This window comes from Triturus cristatus, chromosome 1_2, assembly GCF_964204655.1.
Source record: "Triturus cristatus chromosome 1_2, aTriCri1.1, whole genome shotgun sequence".
NCBI lineage: Eukaryota > Metazoa > Chordata > Amphibia > Caudata > Salamandridae > Triturus > Triturus cristatus.
Genome location: NC_140580.1, coordinates 96900615 through 96920817, shown reverse-complemented (window position 1 = coordinate 96920817; position 20203 = coordinate 96900615). Strand labels below are relative to the sequence as shown.

At 43.4% G+C, this 20203-nt stretch overlaps 1 protein-coding gene across 2 annotated transcripts in view; it reads left to right on the top strand.

Moving 5' to 3' along the window:
• Nucleotides 1-20203, top strand: part of INPP5F (inositol polyphosphate-5-phosphatase F) — a 943021-nt gene that overhangs the window by 799622 nt on the left and 123196 nt on the right. For both annotated transcript variants that reach the window (XM_085602832.1, XM_085602840.1), the window contains exon 17: nucleotides 4367-4438. In XM_085602832.1, the coding sequence (XP_085458958.1) occupies nucleotides 4367-4438 (72 nt within the window). The remainder of the gene's footprint in view (nucleotides 1-4366; nucleotides 4439-20203) is intronic.

Genomic DNA, 20203 nt, shown 5'->3' with positions numbered 1-20203 from the left:
TCATAAGTTCGATCAGAGGGGTAATATACGAATTAAAAAAGGGTGGGACTTGGCGAGGTTCCCTGAGGGTCACTGCAAGGAAGAATAAATGGCGACCACCTGCTCTTAGTTGGACCAGAAGGAGCTAATCAGTTCTAAGCCCGGGCCTTTGATGCTGATGCTTTAAAGATGGTTAACCAAAAGAGTTTGGTCAACTGTATTGAATGCAGTTAAAAGATCAAGCAGGATCGAGGCCGTCTACCCCCATTGTCTACAATGTCTCTACTTTCTTCTTTGGCAGCCACTGGGTCGGGCTCGGTGCAGTGGTTGGGTCTAAACCTGTCCAGCGATGGATCAAGGAGGTAGGTCATGATCTTTTGATTAATGGCCTTTTCTCGGATCTTGGCTGGCAGGGGAACAGGGGAAGGCAAGAAATTAGCCTGTAATTCTTTTCCTCAAGGGTGTCCAATGAGGGTTTTTTTTTTTTTTAGCAGTGGCAGTATGGATGCTTTTTTGCACATTGATGGAAAGGGACCTGAGATTAGAATCCTATACAGGAGCTGAGATGGTCTTTGACACAGGATGAAGGACCTATGGCCGGCAGCAATCCAACGGTGCACCTGATTTGGAAGTTTCAATTAATGGTGCTACCTTCTCTTGTGTAAGAGGGGTACAGGTATTAAAGATTGGAGGGCCCTGTTCTGTATTAGGGGAGATGATTTCCTCAAGCGTCTCCTTCATTACGGGTGTCTAAGGGTTATCCAATAGTTTGGTGAACTCTAAATATTTATCATTCACTTTGGTGGAAAAAAATCTGCTATTTTGTCACACACTAGTTGATTAGGGCTAAAAATATGTTTATTACAGAAATTGGACAGCAATTTTACCGTATCCGTATTAAAGAGTTCCTTAGAGGAGTTGCTGGGTGCGTTAATTTTTTCTATAAAAAATTTAGCTTTGGCTACGCCTATTTTTGTTTTATATTCTTTAAGGTTTTATATTAAAAAAATTCTTCTGGGCTGTTAAGTCTCCAGAGTTGCTCCTGGTGTCTACACTTCTGCTTGAACTCCCTAAGCTCCTGGGAATACCAAGGTGCTGAGGGCGTGAACCTGTGGTTTGTCATGGTTTTAGGGGAGCTAACTGGGTGATGCTGCGGCAATCCACGCAGCATAATGGGCAGACCCTTCTTCAATGTCACCGTTAATTGTGGGGTGGGACTCCCCTAGCAAGTTATTTAATTTTGTATTACCAATTTTGTTCTAGGGACGATATTTTAATACGAAGGGGGCTTTGGACGTGGCAGGGTTTTTTAGTGGGGATTGTTAATTTAAACATTATAGAAATGTGGGCTGACCAGACCAGAGGCACAGACTTTCTTGACCAGTAGGTCGGGGTTGTTTGTGAAGAATGATTGGCTTGCTGGGTTGAGAGTCACAGATGTAAAAGGTCGAAGCTGTGCAGACTATTGATTAAATACTCTGTATTCTTATCCTCTGTGCGTTCTGAGTAAACATTAAAATCCCCCAAAATTGTGAAGTTGGGATAATCTACACAAGATTCCATAAGTTCCAATAGTGATCTAGGGAAATTTTCCCTGGGGCCCGGAGGGCTATAAACTAGAAGTCCATTGAAGGAATAAGTATTGTTGATTTTTAAGTTAAACATGAAGGCTTGCAGTTCAGGTGTGACAGGGAATTAAAAATAGCCTTGACGTGGCTGTGATATATAATTTCTATCCCACCATCTCACTTGTTTTGTATGTCGGATCTGATTAGGTCGTAGCCTTCTGGAATGGCTGTATATTGATGTCTGGGTCAGACGCAACATCTGCACAAGTCTCCGTAAAGAAGGCAATGTCTGGGTTTTCTAGGTCCATAGGGTCGGCAAATTCATGCCTGTGTGTATAAGTGACCTTATGTTAAGAAGTAAACAAGACAAGTGCATAAACTTAGTTTGAGGGCGTACTGGCTGCTGACCCGCGTCCACATTGGGCCTTGGCTCTAAGGCGAGGTGAAATGTGAAATCACATTTTAGACATAAGTACTGATCAGCTGGTGTCTTAACATTATAGGAAGTACATCACAGAGGCTTACCTTAATATCCAATCTCTATCAATTCCGATCTGGAATATGTATGGAGGGTAGAAGGACTTGCCTTACTGTCTTTCTAGAGGCTTGCCACATAAAACCTGAATATCAGTTTCCTTTCTCCTCCCAAACTTAAGAATGTTTGGTTAAGTTTTTGTACCTCTGGGTCCCAGGGGAAATTAGGCCAGCTCTCTCGGATGGATGCTGCTATCAGCACACGTGAGAAAGTTTGCATTGCTGGCCTCCTGTCTGTCACAGAGAGCAGCAAGCCCTGCATGCTGCCTTTTTTTAAATATACATCACCTAGCCAGTCGCAGCTGGTGTCCGGGCAGAGTATCAGGCGGGGGGATGGGAGGGACAACAGGGAGGAGGGAGGGGAAACGGACAACAAATAAACATTTAAAACAAATTAAAATAACTTATCTGCCGCTCTTTTCCATGTCCTCACTGCAGCACAGGCTCTGGATGCAGTCTCCTTCCTCCTAGCGCTGACACGGGCGGAAAGGGAAGGACTTCCTCCCTTGTACAACTCGAAACAACCAATCCTGGAGCTGCAGCATTGCTCGAGGATTGATTGGAGCTGGATAATCCAGCCCTCATCTTGAGGCTGGGGGCCTGCGGCTGCAATCCCTCAGCAGTTTCTCAGCCTTGGAATTGCAGGCTCTGAAGTGCGCTCTGAAGTGCGCAGGTCAGATTGGCCGGTTCTAGACGGCCGGCCAATCTGACATGCGCTTTGGCAGGGGGCTGTGTTAATAGTGCAATTGCACTAATCAGCCCGCCCCCTGCCATCGCGCTGTCACAGCGCGATCCTGGGATACATTAATAAAATAGTATTTATTACCGTTTTATTAATGTGTGTGCCAGCTGCACTCACAGCAGGGGGGGTGATGTTTTTCTGCCATACCGGAGGCGCCACCCCTGCCTAGTTGTTGGGGGTTCCTGTCAACAGTTTACCTTCATGTGAACCGAGGCATAGAAAGGCATATAACTGTGGCCAACAAAGCTATTCGTGGAATGTACATGTGCTTATGATCGTTATGCTTCACTGCGCCCTCCCGTACCTTTACTATAGTTTGTGTGTATGTTTACATTTAAAATATTTTTTTAGATACCAGTTAAAGAGCTTTTAATTCCACTGGGTATATCATTGAACAATTTCACTCAGTGGATCTTTCATTTATGTTTCGAGCCATAGTACCACGTCTTGTAGTTGTGCAGCATATTAATATGCTATGAGATTTGGTAACATGCCTCCTTCCTTCTATGATAATTGCAGGTTGTCCAGCACTGTCCTATCTCTTCATCATTTCCAGTACAGCTTACGCAACAGCTCATCTAGCTTGAAAAAACATGTTTTCCGGGATTCGCATTTCAAAATAGCACATACAGTTCTCTGCGTGTGACTATCATTTTGCTTTAGGCAATCAGTCTCATGAAGAATATGGGGAATTTTAACCATCTAGATACAACTGATTCAAGCACTGTCAACATCACCTCCACATTATGTTTGTATACCTCACTCATTTGAATGCCCAGGTATTTTAAATAGTGTTGTTATCACTTGCAAAGGTCCTCTGGCTCCAATATAGCGAAAGGCTCTGATTTAGTTAAGTTCAGCTGGAATCCAGAGAGTGTCCTTGAGCGTTCCCTCTAGCTAACTCCAGATATTGGTTGGGTCTCTCGGAGATAACAGTATCTCATCGGCATACAAAGATATGATGGACCATTTATTTCAAAATTTGTATTACGTTCAAATTTAAATGTTCTAATTGTAAAATGGTTATTATTTTGTAAATCCACACATGTTGAATCATTCGCAGCCCTCTGTGTGATGTGGGAAATTTCATTGTCATTTACCACAGATTTTCACATAAAAAACTGCCTTGTAATTGGTGTTTAAATTCCGTATGCTATAAATATCACATAAGTTAAATATCGATATCTGTTTTTATCACAGGATGCATTATTGCATACGGTAAAATTCAAAGTCACATTTTATCGCATGTGATTCTCAACAAATGTGGTTTTTCAACTCGTGGTTATGCAGATAAGTACCGACTGTGATGCAGTAACACTAATATCACAGTATTTGTAGTGAGTGCCAATATATATTTAAAAAACGTATTTCCTGTATTTTCAAAACTGGCAGTGTTCAGGTAGATTTACAGGATTTTTCATTTAAACTATTGATTTGTTAAAGGAGCTTCAGGTATTGTATTTTGGCAGAATCTTTCATTATCAGAGACTGTACAAACAATGCCTGTTTGAAAATGCTAATGTATTACTTTTTCTGGTTGCAGCATTTTTGATGCTACTCACAAAGATGTGGATGTCCTGCTTCTGCTGTCGAACTGTGCATACTATATGGCCTAGTAAGTAAAATAGTGTACTTCCTGTCCCTCGCTCGCCGAGTCTTCAGTAACCTGTCACTTATATTTTAGTGAACCCCAATTAATTTGTAACACAGAATCAATGGATTTTAAAGTTGAGTTACAGATAATTCTGCCCACCAAAGACCTCTTCATCTGTCCTGAAGACATAACAAACAAGCATTTGCAATGCAATAGGTCTTGCATTTAAGTGAGTTTGAGCTATTGACATTGCAAATGACAATGCCTTTTATTTTTGTTTCTGTTTTTAAAACATAAATTAAAGGCATTGTAATTTACAATGCCAATAGCTTAAACTCGCGTAAATGCGAGACCTATTGCATTGCAAATGCTTGGAACAGCAACCACAACTGACTCCTTCCCGACAGCAGCCATGGTTACTACCATTAGCAGGGGAACCTTCCTGCTGACAACCAAAGGCACAGCTAGCACATATGACAGGGAAAAGGCAACACAATAACAGGCACATGTTAATAAAATACTGTGCACTCAAGCGGACTATAGTTTCTCAGGCTCTAGATTGCATTTGTCTGCAGCGCCCACACTGTCATTCCAGAGGGCAAAACTGTGTGTCCCCTACTCACTGGCAGCATAGGGTGCTGATGAATGAGGGTCACTGCTTCGCTGCGGGCTCCTGAACCCAACCCTTTACAACTACTGCACCGGCGACCTGCTCCAACCCCCATATATGTTCTGGGGCTGCAGGATTGGCAGTGGTAGGAAACACCATATTGGAACTCCCTGAGGGGTACTCAGGCGAGGCCAGGACAGAATGGAAAGGGAAGAGGTGTGGGAGGAACATTTTGCGGATACAAAATGCAGGTACTTGTTTTCCGCAGGAAAGACAACGGGTTCATGGCAGATGTTTCGTCAAACGTCATTGGTAATTAAAATAAAGATAGTTTGCGAGCTTTGAAAGCTGCCAGCGTGATGAAAATGCATGGATTAGGAATGTATTTATGCACAAGAGACTGTTCAGTGGTTGTTTACTGCAAACGTTTCTCTTTTTTGCGGTTTGGATGTGACATTTGCTTTTAAGCTTAAGCAGTCGAACTAATGTGTAAGACGCTTGACCACCTTTCGCTTCCATCAGGATGAATTGGTGAAAGGGCCTGCTATTAATATTTATTGGTGCTGTTGTGATTGAGGCAGCACAGATGCTGCCTGTGTAATCATTAAGAACATTACAATTAAAACTAAAGCCCTGCGTGGCTGTAGTGGAGACGGTGCTGACCTGGGGCAAGAATAATATAACGGAGCTCAGAGCGGAGCAAGGCAGTGAAAGTAACTAGTTAAAAATGAAAGTGATGTCAGCCAGCCGCGCTCTGCGCATTTGATTTTGAGGAGTGTTTGAAACCTTACTGAGAAATTATTATAGCGGAGGCATAAATTATATGACTGCTTTAAAAGTGAAATGAGGATACCATAAATACTGAAGATCATTAATTCCTCAGCACTATAAAGCAAGTGCTGGACTTAATGAGTCTTTAGTGATGGAATACACTTGGGGATGATACTTGTGTGTTATGAACTCTAAAGTTTATCTTCCCACGTGCGGCCATCTTCTACGCACACTGGATGTTTTCGAGAGTCCTCACCGGTTGACCCCACGGCCTGCCCTGCCCCCGCCACCATGGAACCCATGGCCTGCCCTGCCCTCGTGCCCCCGCGGTCAGAGTCGTTGTCAGCTGATGGGCCTCTTCTGGCCCCTCAAGCCGCTTCCACTGCCCCATTATCAGCTCTTCACGCCGCATACTCTGGCTGTGCGGGGACAAAAGGGGCTGGAAGAGCCCCCCGCCACTTACCCTGATAGTGGGGCACTTACTGCGCAATAGTATCTGCGTCCCCGCGAAGGAGATGGGGGAGGGGGGGGGGGGTGTTTCACCCGGATTTACAGAAACCAGGATTCAATGGAATGGCAGATAAGCTTGTGCAGCCTGTCCATTTCCGCTCCGATGGGACATAATGACCCATATACAACCCAAACGCGAACTCGACCCGAAGGTATTGGACAGCTTTACATGAGCACCGGGTTCGTTAAACATGGACACATTCATTTTTGGTACGCAGGAAAAGATTAAGTGATATGCACAGAATCACAAGATGTTGAGCCAACGAGACTCGGGCCTGGTTTCCCGGCTCTAAAGGCTGCTGTTCTGGCCATTACGCTACACCCACATGTCACTAGGACCTACCGCACAGGCCATCTCGATATGGGAGGTGACACATTTTTTACGTTCGCATCCTGCCCTACGTGCTACGAAAACGAGGCCTCCCTGCCCATGAGAATGTGTAACAAGTAACAGGTGAAGTATAAAAATACGAGCCCTTCCATTAGCATAGCATAATGAATGGGTGAACCGAAGTGAGCACAGCTGCAGTTTCTTTGGTGGTTGCTGTTCGTATAGCAGGGTACACAGTAATACCCCTAAACCACATTTACTCCAATGCAGTTTAAATGCTGGGGTCCGGCGGCTGTTCAATTGTTATTTGAGCATTTTTATAACGTTGGTGTTATTCTGCTGCTGGCGAGAAACGAGTAGATATGCTGCGGGACATCGCTGGTGGTAGCAGAATACGTATGATAACACAAGTATAATAAAAATAAATACATTGCTTGTTCGTGAGTACCTTTCCCAGCGCCACGAGCAACCGGCCCGGCTCTCCCGCAGCCCCAGGTAACAGCGCGTCCCCCAGGGAGCAGCAAGCGTGCAGGGCAAGAAGTCCAAGACGGCCCACGCCGCCCTTCCGCTCCCGGGACAGCCAGCCACTAAGGAAGAAGAAGGTGCAGCCGATGCTGAAGAGGGGGCTGGCCGTGTGCACCAGGCTTAGCAGGACTGGTTGCAGTGGCGGCCACCCCGGGCTCAGGCACAGCAGGGCAGCCAGCAGCACTGCGGACACTGCCCCGGCGGACGCCAACCCTCGCGGGATAGCTCTGTACGGAAGCACTAGCAAGCCCCTCCGCGGGTCGGTCTTAAGCAGGCTGACACCCTAATAGAACAAGCGGAAGTGAAAGCATTTGAAAGAAGCCCACGAGTGGTGCAAGCGCGCCACAGCGAGCCCTGGTTTTGGTTTCAATTATCGCGCCCATGTCTGGGCACGATAATTGAAAACATATGGGCTTTGGTGCGCGTAACAGACACCAATAGGCCGTGGGCGGAGCAATGCGCCCGCCTTTGGCCTAGTTTGTGCTCTGTTAAAACAAAACACGCACTCAAAGCCCAATTACAGACCCCAAAACAGAACACACACGCACGAGCGCGTGCAATTCCAGGGTCCATTTCTGAACCCCGGACAAAAGGACTCTCGCCTGCGCGAGCACTGCTGCGCAGTGCAACGCAGGTCGCGAGACCTAAAAAGCTAATTCAAGAAATCGGTATTTACTCACTAAAATCTCCCTATACAGGTGAATTAATTCCTACAGTGAAATTTCAAAGTGTGGAAACAAAAACATTTATTAATAGGGAATTACCAAATATTGGAGTACATGACTGAAGGAAATTGGAACTATGAAAATTGTTCAGAACTGAGGCAGCACAGACTCATGTTTCATCAGTGCTATTTGGTAGAAACCTTTGTGGTTCATTTTGCTTTGAGACAGCGCCCTCCTGCTTCTTTTTGTGGGGTAAAACATTGAAAAATGGTCCTGTGCTGGATTGTGACAAAATTAGTATAGGTATATCGTGTAGTTAAAGGAAGCCATATAACTCTCCCCCTCCCTCCCCATCCACTCCCAAGAGGCCTCTCCAAACCCCTCTCACTCAAACTCAACAGCGGGCACACATGAACAGTTCGTCACAACCCGGGGCTACACTGGCTTCCTAGGCGTTCCTATCCCCCTTCTCCCCCCTCCTGCCCTCTCAGTTCCTCCCCCCCAGTCTTATTGTTTAAACTGCAATTGCTGTTAAAATTGTTTATACCGTTTGCAGCAGCAGCACTGTATGCCAAGTTGTCACCGCCATACGCACTCTTAAAGTATGTGTTCATAGCCCTCTCTTAAATTTGTCGGTACTTCTCTTCCAGCTACAGTATGTATCCTTTTCTGAAAACCCAATAAAGAGATTCTGACAAAAGAAGATATATATATATATATATATCAATATTCCATTAACTCCTAAGGGTTATACCATATGGAATGTTACAACCCATATGAGTAATGATCTGTCCAAAGTATACTGTGGTTCTGTATTACAAAGCCATCAATAAAATATACAGTGTTATAAGAGAATAAGGAAGAGCAAGAGGAAAACAATAAAAAGTATTGTAAAACTAATGCAACTAACATGTACTTCCACACATCCCGATTAGTTTCTGTGATTTTATTTTACAATTTTCATTTGATTTTACATGTTTTTTACCTCAGTTTTGGGTATTTGAGGGGGGCGGGGGATAGGTAGGAGAGAAATAGTTAAGAGAAGTACTCTTAGGCACATGAATTAAAAAGTCATATTGAATGTCACATTGTTGTCATTTGAATTCAGTGATAATTTTCAATAGTTTCTCAAAGTTTAACATTCAGCAGATGTAATATTATCTCTTACTGAACTAATATTAGTGATCTGTTGGTACATGAATGATACAAATATAGATACAAATATGATATATGTTTTCGTGATATCAGTGAATACTTGCCTCAAATACGAGTACACGGAATTGAATACGCAGGCAATTAGTATAGCCACCAGAGGGATAAAGGGGGCTGAACTTTAGGATGAGAAATGGGTTATTATTTACATAGTCAAGCATACAGCTGAGTTAAAGTGTTGTCACCTTAACCCTTCGATGGCAATATACGCCCATACTTCGTTTTTTCTCGTTATGCATTTTTTGCACTGCATAATTTATTAATTGATTTTAATTCACTTCAGAAAGATTTGGAGCATTTGATTGTCATCCGTTTGGTACTCATTGTTTGCTTGAGACTGTGGATATACTTGTCAATAGTTTGGGAAGTGTGTGTTTTTGTTGGGGTTAATCTGCTAATATTTCAAATGTTTTATGCAACACTGTGTATTAATACAAGTCTAATTTTAACTTCAAAACGAATTGTAAGGATATTAAAAGCGCATTCTAAAGTGTACTTTTCTTTTGTAGTACATTGATGCTATTGAGTAGGTTTCGCCACAGATTTATGAAAAAGAAAATGTGCTATGTGGCATAGAATCACTGTTTGCTGATGTTTATTTTCACACACTGGGGAGGATTCATTGGTAGATGCTTGCATCAAGGATGGGCCCGCAAGAGGGAGCTTGTCAGGTGTGCTGATTAATTCAATGAGAGCAGCACTGACTGTCACTGTGAAAATACTTTTTATTTTTACCAGCACTGTAAGTAAAAGGAAATGTAATGTATTTGACGTTTGTATTTGTTTACGGAATGTTATGCAAATGAATTCAGTACTGTGAACTACGAGAAATAATTCACAGTTAAGACCTCTTTTCTGTGAAATACAGTTTTTGTAATCACTGGCAAATATTCAATTAGAAGTCTTGCCCAGGTAGCTATGTGTATGGAATGTGGATGGCAGTCTATAAGTGTGTGATAGCTACCAGAGAAAGGGACGTGGCTGATGGCAGTGTAAGAAAAGTTCCCCTAGAAGAGCTCCTAGCTAGCCGCTCCGATATTCCCGGCACAGCAAGTAATGAAGCAACAGACGGTGCACACGGAGAGGGCTGGTGGTCCGAACCCTCTTGTAAGAAGTGGAGTCCCCTCAGAGGCTCAGGGGGCTCCTACCGGCAACTTTGCGGCATTTAGCCGCAGACGCCCTGCGATACAAAATGGCCGTGGAGACCGCTATGCGATGGGGCTCGGCCGCCTCCCGCACATTGCCGTGAGGCATATTCCCCGCATCGCAAGTGATCGGACAGCAGCCAGAGGTGTTTAGAGCCTAGCAGTGGCCCCAGACTTACTTGGCAACAGTGGATCCCCTCCTGGAGCTGTGGGGGACCCCAACCGATGATTAGGTAACTCTACCTGCAGCAGCCCTTGAGTATGGAATAGCGGAGGCCGCCATAGTGAGACAGAACTCATCTGACCTTCTCAGCAACAGCAGAGGCCCCCTGAAGGCGCAGGGCGTTCCGACTTATGATAGGGGCACACTGCCTGCAACAGCCCGGTGGCACATAACAGTGGTGGCGGCCGCAGTGAGGCATAACTTGTCTGACTTTGAGTAGGTTGACAATGGAGGGGGCCCACAGCATGCCACAGGAGGTGGACCCTGGGGTGACCCCATAGTGAAAGACCGAGGAAGAGCTTACCTCCCACACGATTGATGGCGGCCTAGAAGGAGAGTGACTTCGGCTGGGAACTCTTACCTGTATGCCTACAGGAGTAGGCCTAGCAGTTTCGGTGAGCCCACTGGGGGAGTTGGGCTGTGGACTCTGAGTGGAGGTGCATTGCCTGGGTGACATTGAATGGGGATGGACCTGTGAAGGGCCACTGCTGATAAGGGGGTGCCCACTCCACTCTTGGGCCTGTTCTGTAATTTTGCTTGGACAACGCTTGTAGATAAGCAGCTGTGGTTTTCTTCACTTTGCACATGGGTCTCCCTGGGTTGGAGGACAGTGTCTCTTGCACTCCTTACATTTAAGGCTGCGTGAGTGAGCTACTCCACCTAACCCTGGTGGGGGGACTTCATCCTGAGCATGACCGCCTTTGAAATGTGGCGCACTAGAACGATGCAAGATTCCACAGTGGGCTCTAGATTTGGTTTGGAGCCCACACTGCCGCAGGATGGCACATCAGAACGGGCGGCGGAGGCAGGTGGGAGGCCTGCTGTTGGGGCATCAGTGGACATTACGCAGGCACAAATTCTGGAGGCCATCAGCAAATCCAGAGACTCCCTGGAGCAAAAGATTGAGTCACTTGTGGTAGATCAGGGGATCCTATGCAATGATCACCACAAGCTGAGCGCAGGGGTGACAGACTGAGGTGGTTGTGGTGCCCCCCCCCCCACCCACCTGAATGCTCTGGAAAAGCCAGTGCAAGCCCTCACTAGGAGGGTAGATACTCTTGAGAAACGAGCGGAGGATGCAGAAGGCCGCAGTCAGTGGCTAATGTGAGGATAGTTGTACTCTCGGAAAAGGTGGAGGGCCAGGACATGATTCACTATTTGTAGACCTGGCAGGGTTCTTCACTGTGGAGAGGGTGCTCTGGATCCCGGCCCGACCTCCACCTCCAGGGAGTCCACCTCGCCCTGTGGTTTTGGGTTTACTGCATTATTGATACCGGGATTATATTCTGCAATGGGCTTTGGAGGCGGGAATGTTTCAAGTGGACAATGTACCAGTGGCTATTTTCCTGGATTATACCATGGAGGTGCAGCGTCGCAGGGCCCTCTTTTACCGAAGTAAAAAGAGCACTCCGGGAGGCGAACGTTCACTATATGCTACTGATTCCGGCCGACGTAAACTTATGGTGGATGACAACACGTTCGTCTTTGACACCCCTGTGGCTACATGGAAGTGGCTTGAAACTTATACGGCAGGCGCGGATGGAGCTCTCTGGCTTACACCCCCACAGCTTTGGAGGAAGAGGCTCAGACATCGTAGTCTATATCAAAACCAAAAGGGAGTTACCCTAATTGTGAGAAAAGGGACGGGGTAGCAAATTTAGAAAACAAAGGAAGTCCCTGATTACTAAATCTTGGTTAACGACAAAAATGTATGACCAAGAAGATCGTATGACCAGGAAAATATCCCTTAATGGATCATGTGCTATTAAAATACCCTCCGTCAAATACTGTGAATTGCATTGAAAAACATATAATGAAAGATTGCAAAAAGTAAAAAAGTAATCACTATATAAGTGAACTATTTATTGCATCATATATAAAATTGTACGGGAAGCACAAATTCAAATGTCTTCTCATAGAGAAGTATACTTAAAATCAGCATAAAAATTATACAAATCAAATACACATTGTTTCTCCTGTATAGTAAGGAAACACAGAGTAAAAGAAAACTTAAATAAAAGTCGACGCAGCGTTTCGGTGGCAACTGTTTTTCTTCACCTTCTTCAGGACTAGTTTTCTAAACTAGTAATCTTTAGAGGGATTTTGTGAATTGATGTATTTTTTACAAAAGAAGAAACGATTTCTTGCAGTTGGAAGGGATAACCTCATCCAAGTTAGGACCGTAAACTGAACAATCAGCACAAAACGCTTCTCAGGTCACGGTAACCCGGAAACCCTGACCTGAGAAGCGTCTCGTGCTGGAGCAAGGAGGCCGAGTTATCGATTTTAACTATGAGTATCGCCAATGCGGAAAGACGTGGATACACTGCAGAAGGAAAAGCTTATTAACCCAGTATAGAAGTGGAAGCTTTTAGATAAAAAAAAAAAATTCATTTGGTTTTGTGGCTTTTTCGAGATCCAAGAAAATGCCCTGACTACAAACTTGATGGTGGCTCCAGCCGAATATTTTAAAACTGTAGAACTTGATTATTCAGTGTACGGTCGTAACTTGGATGAGGTTATCCCTTCCAACTGCAAGAAATCGTTTCTTCTTTTGTAAAAAGTACATCAATTCACAAAATCCCTCTAAAAAATTTTTTTTTATGCTCTTTTGCATCTTGCTTCTTGGTTCTGATTTTATTTTTTGTCACAATACTCTGTGCTCTTGACATGATTTCTAAAGGCTATATGATTTATATTTCAGTATTACAATGATTTATGTACTGAGTTATCACTTTTATGTCTACTACGAGCGCGGTTGCTGTGACAACCTCTCAAGCGACTCGTGTATTTAATGTTTGATTGGAGTGAAGCCCGTCGTTGTGACAAAGGCGGCTTGCCGTCGAAACGCGTTGTGGCCCTTTTTTGTTAAATAAAATATTCTTGTTATACTCTCACAAAGTCGTCGCCTGTCTTTTCGTTGAGACTGGATTAGTGACATGTATATATATATATATATGTATATATATATATATATATATATATATATATATATATATATATATATATTAAACCAACTCCGGTAACGGGATATGCCTGGCTGATTCACGGGCGGTCCGAGTTGGGGCTACCGGAAGCCCAATAAATATATTAACTCCGTCCTGCTCCTCCAACAGACGTACTCGGACACATCACGTATTGCAGTTTCCTGCAATTAAATATTTCACAAGCATACGTGATGTGTCCGAGTACGTCTGTTGGAGGAGCAGGACGGAGTTAATATATATAAACTCCAACTCCAGTTTCCTTGATCAGAAACGGACACCGACACAGGGGCAAGATTAGTAATCTGTTCCTTGTTTATTAGTAGGGCTCCCGGTTTTATGGTATTTATTATTTTGCCATTTCCGTCTGTATTTATCCATATTTATTTTTTGGGCTTTTTTTCTGTATTTATCCATATTTATTTTTGACACTAGCAAAAGGCGACGCTACAGCTAGTATTTTTCCACATTTATTTACATTGACAAGGCACACCTGCGCCCAGTTGTTATTGTTCAACACAATACAATCAGCTGAAAACTTTGCCATTGTATTACAAGCACATGTTCAAGCTCCTAGAGTCAGAGTGCTCGGAGGACCAAATCAGCAGTTTCCCTTTGCAACCTGCCACCAGTCGTGTAGCACTTTTCATGACGTGTGTAATTATTGGTATACAAAGCAGGATCGATGACATAGGACAAGTTGTGACCCACTGTTAAATGTGCTTCCTAGGAGCTCCTATACTTTAGTTTTAAAACGATCTTCAGTACAACACTGAGACGGATGTCATGTAATAGCTACAATGTACAATGTTCCAAAACAATAAAGACAAAATAGGCCACCGGTGTCTGTAAAAAGTTATATGTTCCCTATCCCGGTCAGAGAAAAGCAACCAGCAGTAATTGTTCGCCACCCACTGCACACCAGGAGTACATGCCGATCTCGCACCTCATTCTGTCCAGCTAATATTTTGTGAACTTCCCTCTACACACCCTGCTTCGCCTCCCACCCCCTGCAGCTAAAAACCTCAATGTCGAAATAGTGCACTCTGATACCCTGGTCACAAGGCATGCAGCACGTAGAGGGTATCTGCACTAGCCCCATCCAGCTGTAGTTTCTCCCTTAACACCAGTCAGGAATGATATCACGACACCTGCACCAGATATAGCGCCCAAAACCTGAGTTTCAAGGTGGCGCAGAGAAGTGTGATTCAGGCGTGAAGGATCGCTCACCTCTCCACTTAAAGTGAGGTTTGCACTACAAAAGGCCATTCCCCCTCCCTCGCTCCGCGCTATTCAAATAATAAAACATTAATGAGCACCCTCCCTTTCACTTACACTAGCTTTGAAGTGGCTGGGGTGGGGGCTGTTATGCCCTCACTGACACATGGATCCGACCACGATTAGGTGAAAGAAACTAATTAGGAAATGTCAGCAGGGGTTTGGGGGGCAGGCAGAGGTCATCCAAAGATCTACATCAGGCAGAGGGGCGTGGCAACCCTGAGCTGGAGCATGGCTGCACAGCACAAATTTCTAAATCAGTTTCGGTAGTATTTTACCGTTTCTGTTTATAAATACAGACAAAGGAAAAATAGTTTCCCGTCTGTATTTATACGTAAAAATCCGTTTAAACGGAAAACCGGGAGCCTTATTTATTAGTTACGCTGTTACGCGTTTCGGCATTTTCTGCCTTGTTCACAAAACACGCGTCATTAACAGTTAACCATTAAATTAGCAGAGCTGCGGGTCACATGTTGTTCTCTTCACATAGGCATAGAAAACAGACTCAACGCCTCAATCCCCACGAGTGGCTTTACATTTCATAAATCTTCGCAAATACGGAAAATATTAAAACCTAATTTAAAACCATCGGGGGCTTTGTTTCCACTCCTGACTGACATAATTGTAATTCTAATTAATTACCAATCACTTATTTTCATCACATTTTTCGGGAATCAAACTGACATTCAATGCTTCTTTCACTGCCTTCCGCGGCAAGGTAAAGTGCAAGTGCTTATGTGATCATGATTACAACATCTGAAGATCTCTACAACATTCAAGTTAAAAATAAAATAAAATTTAAATTAATACAAGATATGGGTAAACCTTGAATTATTTGACATTTTGTCTTCACTCTCACTGGATGTATTATGTCATCATTGTATAGCACATAAAAATCATTGAGTTCCATAGTTGCTATATAATGTGTTCTCAAAAGGTGGAATCTATTGTGTGCATTGGTTATGCATTCGTTAAGATTGGTCCTGCCACACCCTAATATTCACGGTGCATAATTTATATCCGGTATCCCGCATCTTTAAATAAAGTGCAAGTGCAACAGTACTAGATAATAATTTTAAAATGCAAGTGCTTTCGTAGAACTTTTACTCCCTGTTATCATTTACCTAGGAGCGTGGCCTTTCAAAAGTGCAAGTGCTTTTCATATTTATCATTATATTCATCAATCATTCAAATTAAATGCAGGATTAAAATCTCTCCTATTGTGCTTACTACCTAGGGTGTACACCTTTAAATGCAATACATCCAATATAAGAAAGTGCCAATACAGTAGATATATTGCATCACAAGTTTGGTGTCGATATCAAAAACACGCAACCTCCAATTATATAAGTAATTGTACCAACAGTAGCAATTCTCTTTTCTCTCAATGTGCAAATAGCTAGGTTTTCACAAACATCCCAATTAATGAAATTTATAAATATGGACTGCATTTACTCCAAATTATTACCCATATATATGTGTATGTGTGTGTGTGTGTAAATATATATATATATATATATATATATATATATTATCTACTGGCGATAGCCAGTAGATAGTTATAGTTAGGACCACGTTTCCATAGGAAAACCTCAACATTCTATTTTGAATAACTTTGGCGCCGGTCGACGAATCCTCGCGAATTTCTCAAAATAGGTGGGGCGCTACGCTCCGCTCCTACCCTGAAAGTCTCGGGGGGATTCGTCAAGCGGGGGCTGAGATAAAAGGGGGGTCCCAAAACGCGTTTTTCCCATGCATTTTTCCATAGGACCTTTAGAACGAGCTACAGCCCGAACGGCTGAACAGAATTACTCAAAATTTGGCAGAGAGGTAGTCCCTAGGTCAAGGAAGTGCCTTTTGTAGGTTTGGTGTAAATCTGTTCAGTAGATTTTGAGAAAATAGCCTTTAAATCAATATATATATCTGAGCCCGCTTACGGTACGCTTACCGTACGCTTACGGTAAGCTTACGGTAAGCGTACGGCGGCGTGCGCGAGCGCGATTCTGATTGGCTCTTAGATCTTAGTAAACATTCGAATCGGCAGAAACCAGGAAGCGGCGGCCGCCATTTTGTCTCTCGCACTGAGAGAGATTTTTAAAATCGGAAGCCCAAAAACATGTAAAGGGGCTGTTTTGACAACTCCCTCCCACATAGGCATGTTGAGGGAGTCCCCAAACATCCCCCAAGTGCAAAAACGGTTTTATTTTTTTTTCGGCAATTTCGCGGGGTACGCTTACCGTACGCTTACGGTAAGCGTACGGTAAAAAAAAAAAAATAAAAAAAACACTATCCACACTTACCCCACCCCCTGTGCTTTTGGTGGCCGAAGGCCACCAAATGTACAGGGCTTATGTTAATTGCAAAAAACACTATCCACACTTACCCCACCCCCTGTGCTTTTGGTGGCCGAAGGCCACCAAATGTACAGGGCTTATTATAAGGGAAAAAAACTTAGCATTTAAAAAACCGTACTAATTCACTGAAAAAACCATAGGTTTCACACACGTTATAGTTAGGAATTAGCATTTAAAAAACCTTGCAAATTCACTGAAAAAACCATAGGTTTCACACATGTTATAGTTAGCGGAAATTTTACTGATAAAAAACCAGTGAAATTGCCCCGTTATAGTTAGCGCAGGCAACTATAACTCACGCGACTGCAATCTTCTGCTGATGACATATGTGTCTTTATGAAAAAAAAATAATTGTAATATATGTATAGCTAAAAATGTATGGAAGAAGACATGGGCATATAAGTGTCTAAATACAGTATTAGCATCAGCAGAGGATTGCGGTCGCGTGAGTTATAGTTGCCTGCGCTAACTATAACGGGGCAATTTCACTGGTTTTTTATCAGTAAAATTTCCGCTAACTATAACATGTGTGAAACCTATGGTTTTTTCAGTGAATATATATATATATATATATATATATATATGCAAAAAAAAAGAAGCAGAGAACTCTGGGTAGTTCTCAAGTTTAGGTGGTAAGAAGCTCCTGTACAGAGCACTCTCAACACCAGCGACACTCTAGATCTGCTCTCCTCAAATGTCTGCCTTTCTATCAAAGTCTTTAAGCATAGGATTAGCACAGTGCCATCCACGCCGAGATAGAAAAGGACAAAGTCTTTTGCCATTTCTACAGCAAAGTCTTTAAGCATAGAACTAGTGCAGTGCTGTTCATGCCGAGCTGGAAAATGACACAAGCCATTTACCACTCCAGGCACAGTATTACAGCTTTGAATTGGTAAAATACTATTCAAGCCAACCTGAAATGAGTAAAAGCAACCCCTGACACAGTGTTTCAGTCCAATGTTGCACAAACTGCCAGTTTTGTATAAAAGAAAAATCCATATGTCGTTCTTCAATATAAACATTCAACCAACTGGATAGTGTTCAAATCAGTGGCATGCTTCTTGATAGTGCTGACTCCCATTCGTTTCAACTTCACTTGTAAAAAACTGGGGCTAATTTCACTATGTCTTTGTCAGAAACATACGTCATCTATGCTCTTTATCTGTTAATTAACAAATAGCTAAAATTCCAAAATGCTGCCTGTAAATCTCTGCATAAAAAAACCTCAATTTAATGTCCAGGAGTTTAAAACTTTACATATTTGTTCCGTGGTTACTGACCGGCAGTTCCAGTGTGTCTGGTTTATAACCCATTCAGTTTTGCAATAAACATATTTAGAAACTACCAGTCGCATCATGCATCGGTAAGTTTCACCGTAGTCATTGCAATTCACCACCTCTGGCAGCACAGTTAATTGCTTGTTGGTAAAGTCGGGGGAGTCCTGCCCATAAAAAATATCAATATATAGTCCACAGACCTCACTATTTCAAAGCACATAATTCTATAGTGCCCAGTCACCAGATTGCTGCCAGCCTTGTACCTGTCCGTGGTTGAGGAATGTGGTACCAGCATTGAAAATCCACAGACTTCCTCACGTCAAGTCCTCACCTCCTCCACAAACTTTGCCTCCACTGTCTCTTCCCAGTAATTATTCTGGGTGCTTGCCAATTTTGGCACTTGTCATGTCTCCTCCACTCCAATTTTGCAGTGTACATCTGCGGCCTGAAACAACTGGTGGTGCATGCAAAAGTGTCACCGCAGCGCTTTGATTAACATCATACATATCCTGCTGCCCAAAAGGAGAGGGCCCGCACACAAAGTCTGCGGAATCCAAAGTATGTATGTATATATATATAAAGTTTCACAAGTTGCCTTTAGCAGAATGCACTCCCAACAAGTCTTTCAAAAGCGCAGGAACAACTTCAGAGAAAGACAGATAAAATAATCATTGCATGCCTTGCCTGACGCGTTTCAGAGTAAACCTCCTTCCTCAGAGGCAGCATGCCAAGCCATGTTCATTTCACGGTCACTCCAACTGAAATAACCCAATCAATTTGAAAACCTGCCCAGGTGGGTCTTGATGAGCATCATGGGAGTAGAAATCCCTGCTAAGAATCTTGGGAGTTGGAGTCCATATTAAACCCTCGTGGGTCCGGAAACAAAACAGGCTGAAATTTTAAACACCATATTTTTCTTTTATTAGCATTACATGTGCAGTCTCTCAAAATTGTTCCCAAAAGTAAAGCGCAACTTGTTGCTCCCACATGGCACTTTGCATCTGCATGCCACAGGACTTGTACTGATTCCTACAATGGTGCAATCCCCGACCTGGCTGGCCGTATTAATAAAGTTTCACAAGTTGCCTTTAGCAGAATGCACTCCCAACAAGTCTTTCAAAAGCGCAGGAACAACTTCAGAGAAAGACAGATAAAATAATCATTGCATGCCTTGCCTGACGCGTTTCAGAGTAAACCTCCTTTGAGGAAGGAGGTTTACTCTGAAACCGCTTTTCGTCCTTTGGTCCTTGAAAGACTGGTGTTGGTGGCGAACTTCATTTATATATATATATATTACCTACTGGCGGTCGCCAGTAGGTAGTTATAGTTAGGACCACGTTTCCATAGGAAAACCTCAACATTCTATTTTGAATAACTTTGGCGCCGGTCGACGAATCCTCGCGAATTTCTCAAAATAGGTGGGGCGCTACGCTCCGCTCCTACCCTGAAAGTCTCGGGGGGATCCGTCAAGCGGGGGCTGAGATAAAAGGGGGGTCCCAAAACGCGTTTTTCCCATGCATTTTTCCATAGGACCTTTAGAACGAGCTACAGCCCGAACGGCTGAACAGAATTACTCAAAATTTGGCAGAGAGGTAGTCCCTAGGTCAAGGAAGTGCCTTTTGTAGGTTTGGTGTAAATCTGTTCAGTAGATTCTGAGAAAATAGCCTTTAAATCAATATATATATCTGAGCCCGCTTACGGTACGCTTACCGTACGCTTACGGTAAGCGTACGGTGGCGTGCGCGAGCGCGATTCTGATTGGCTCTTAGATCTTAGTAAACATTCGAATCGGCCGAAACCAGGAAGCGGCGGCCGCCATTTTGTGTATTTCACTCTGAAAAAAAAGAGTGAAAACAAGGAAAGGGGGCAATGAGGAGAGTTACAGACCCCCTAACATTTGT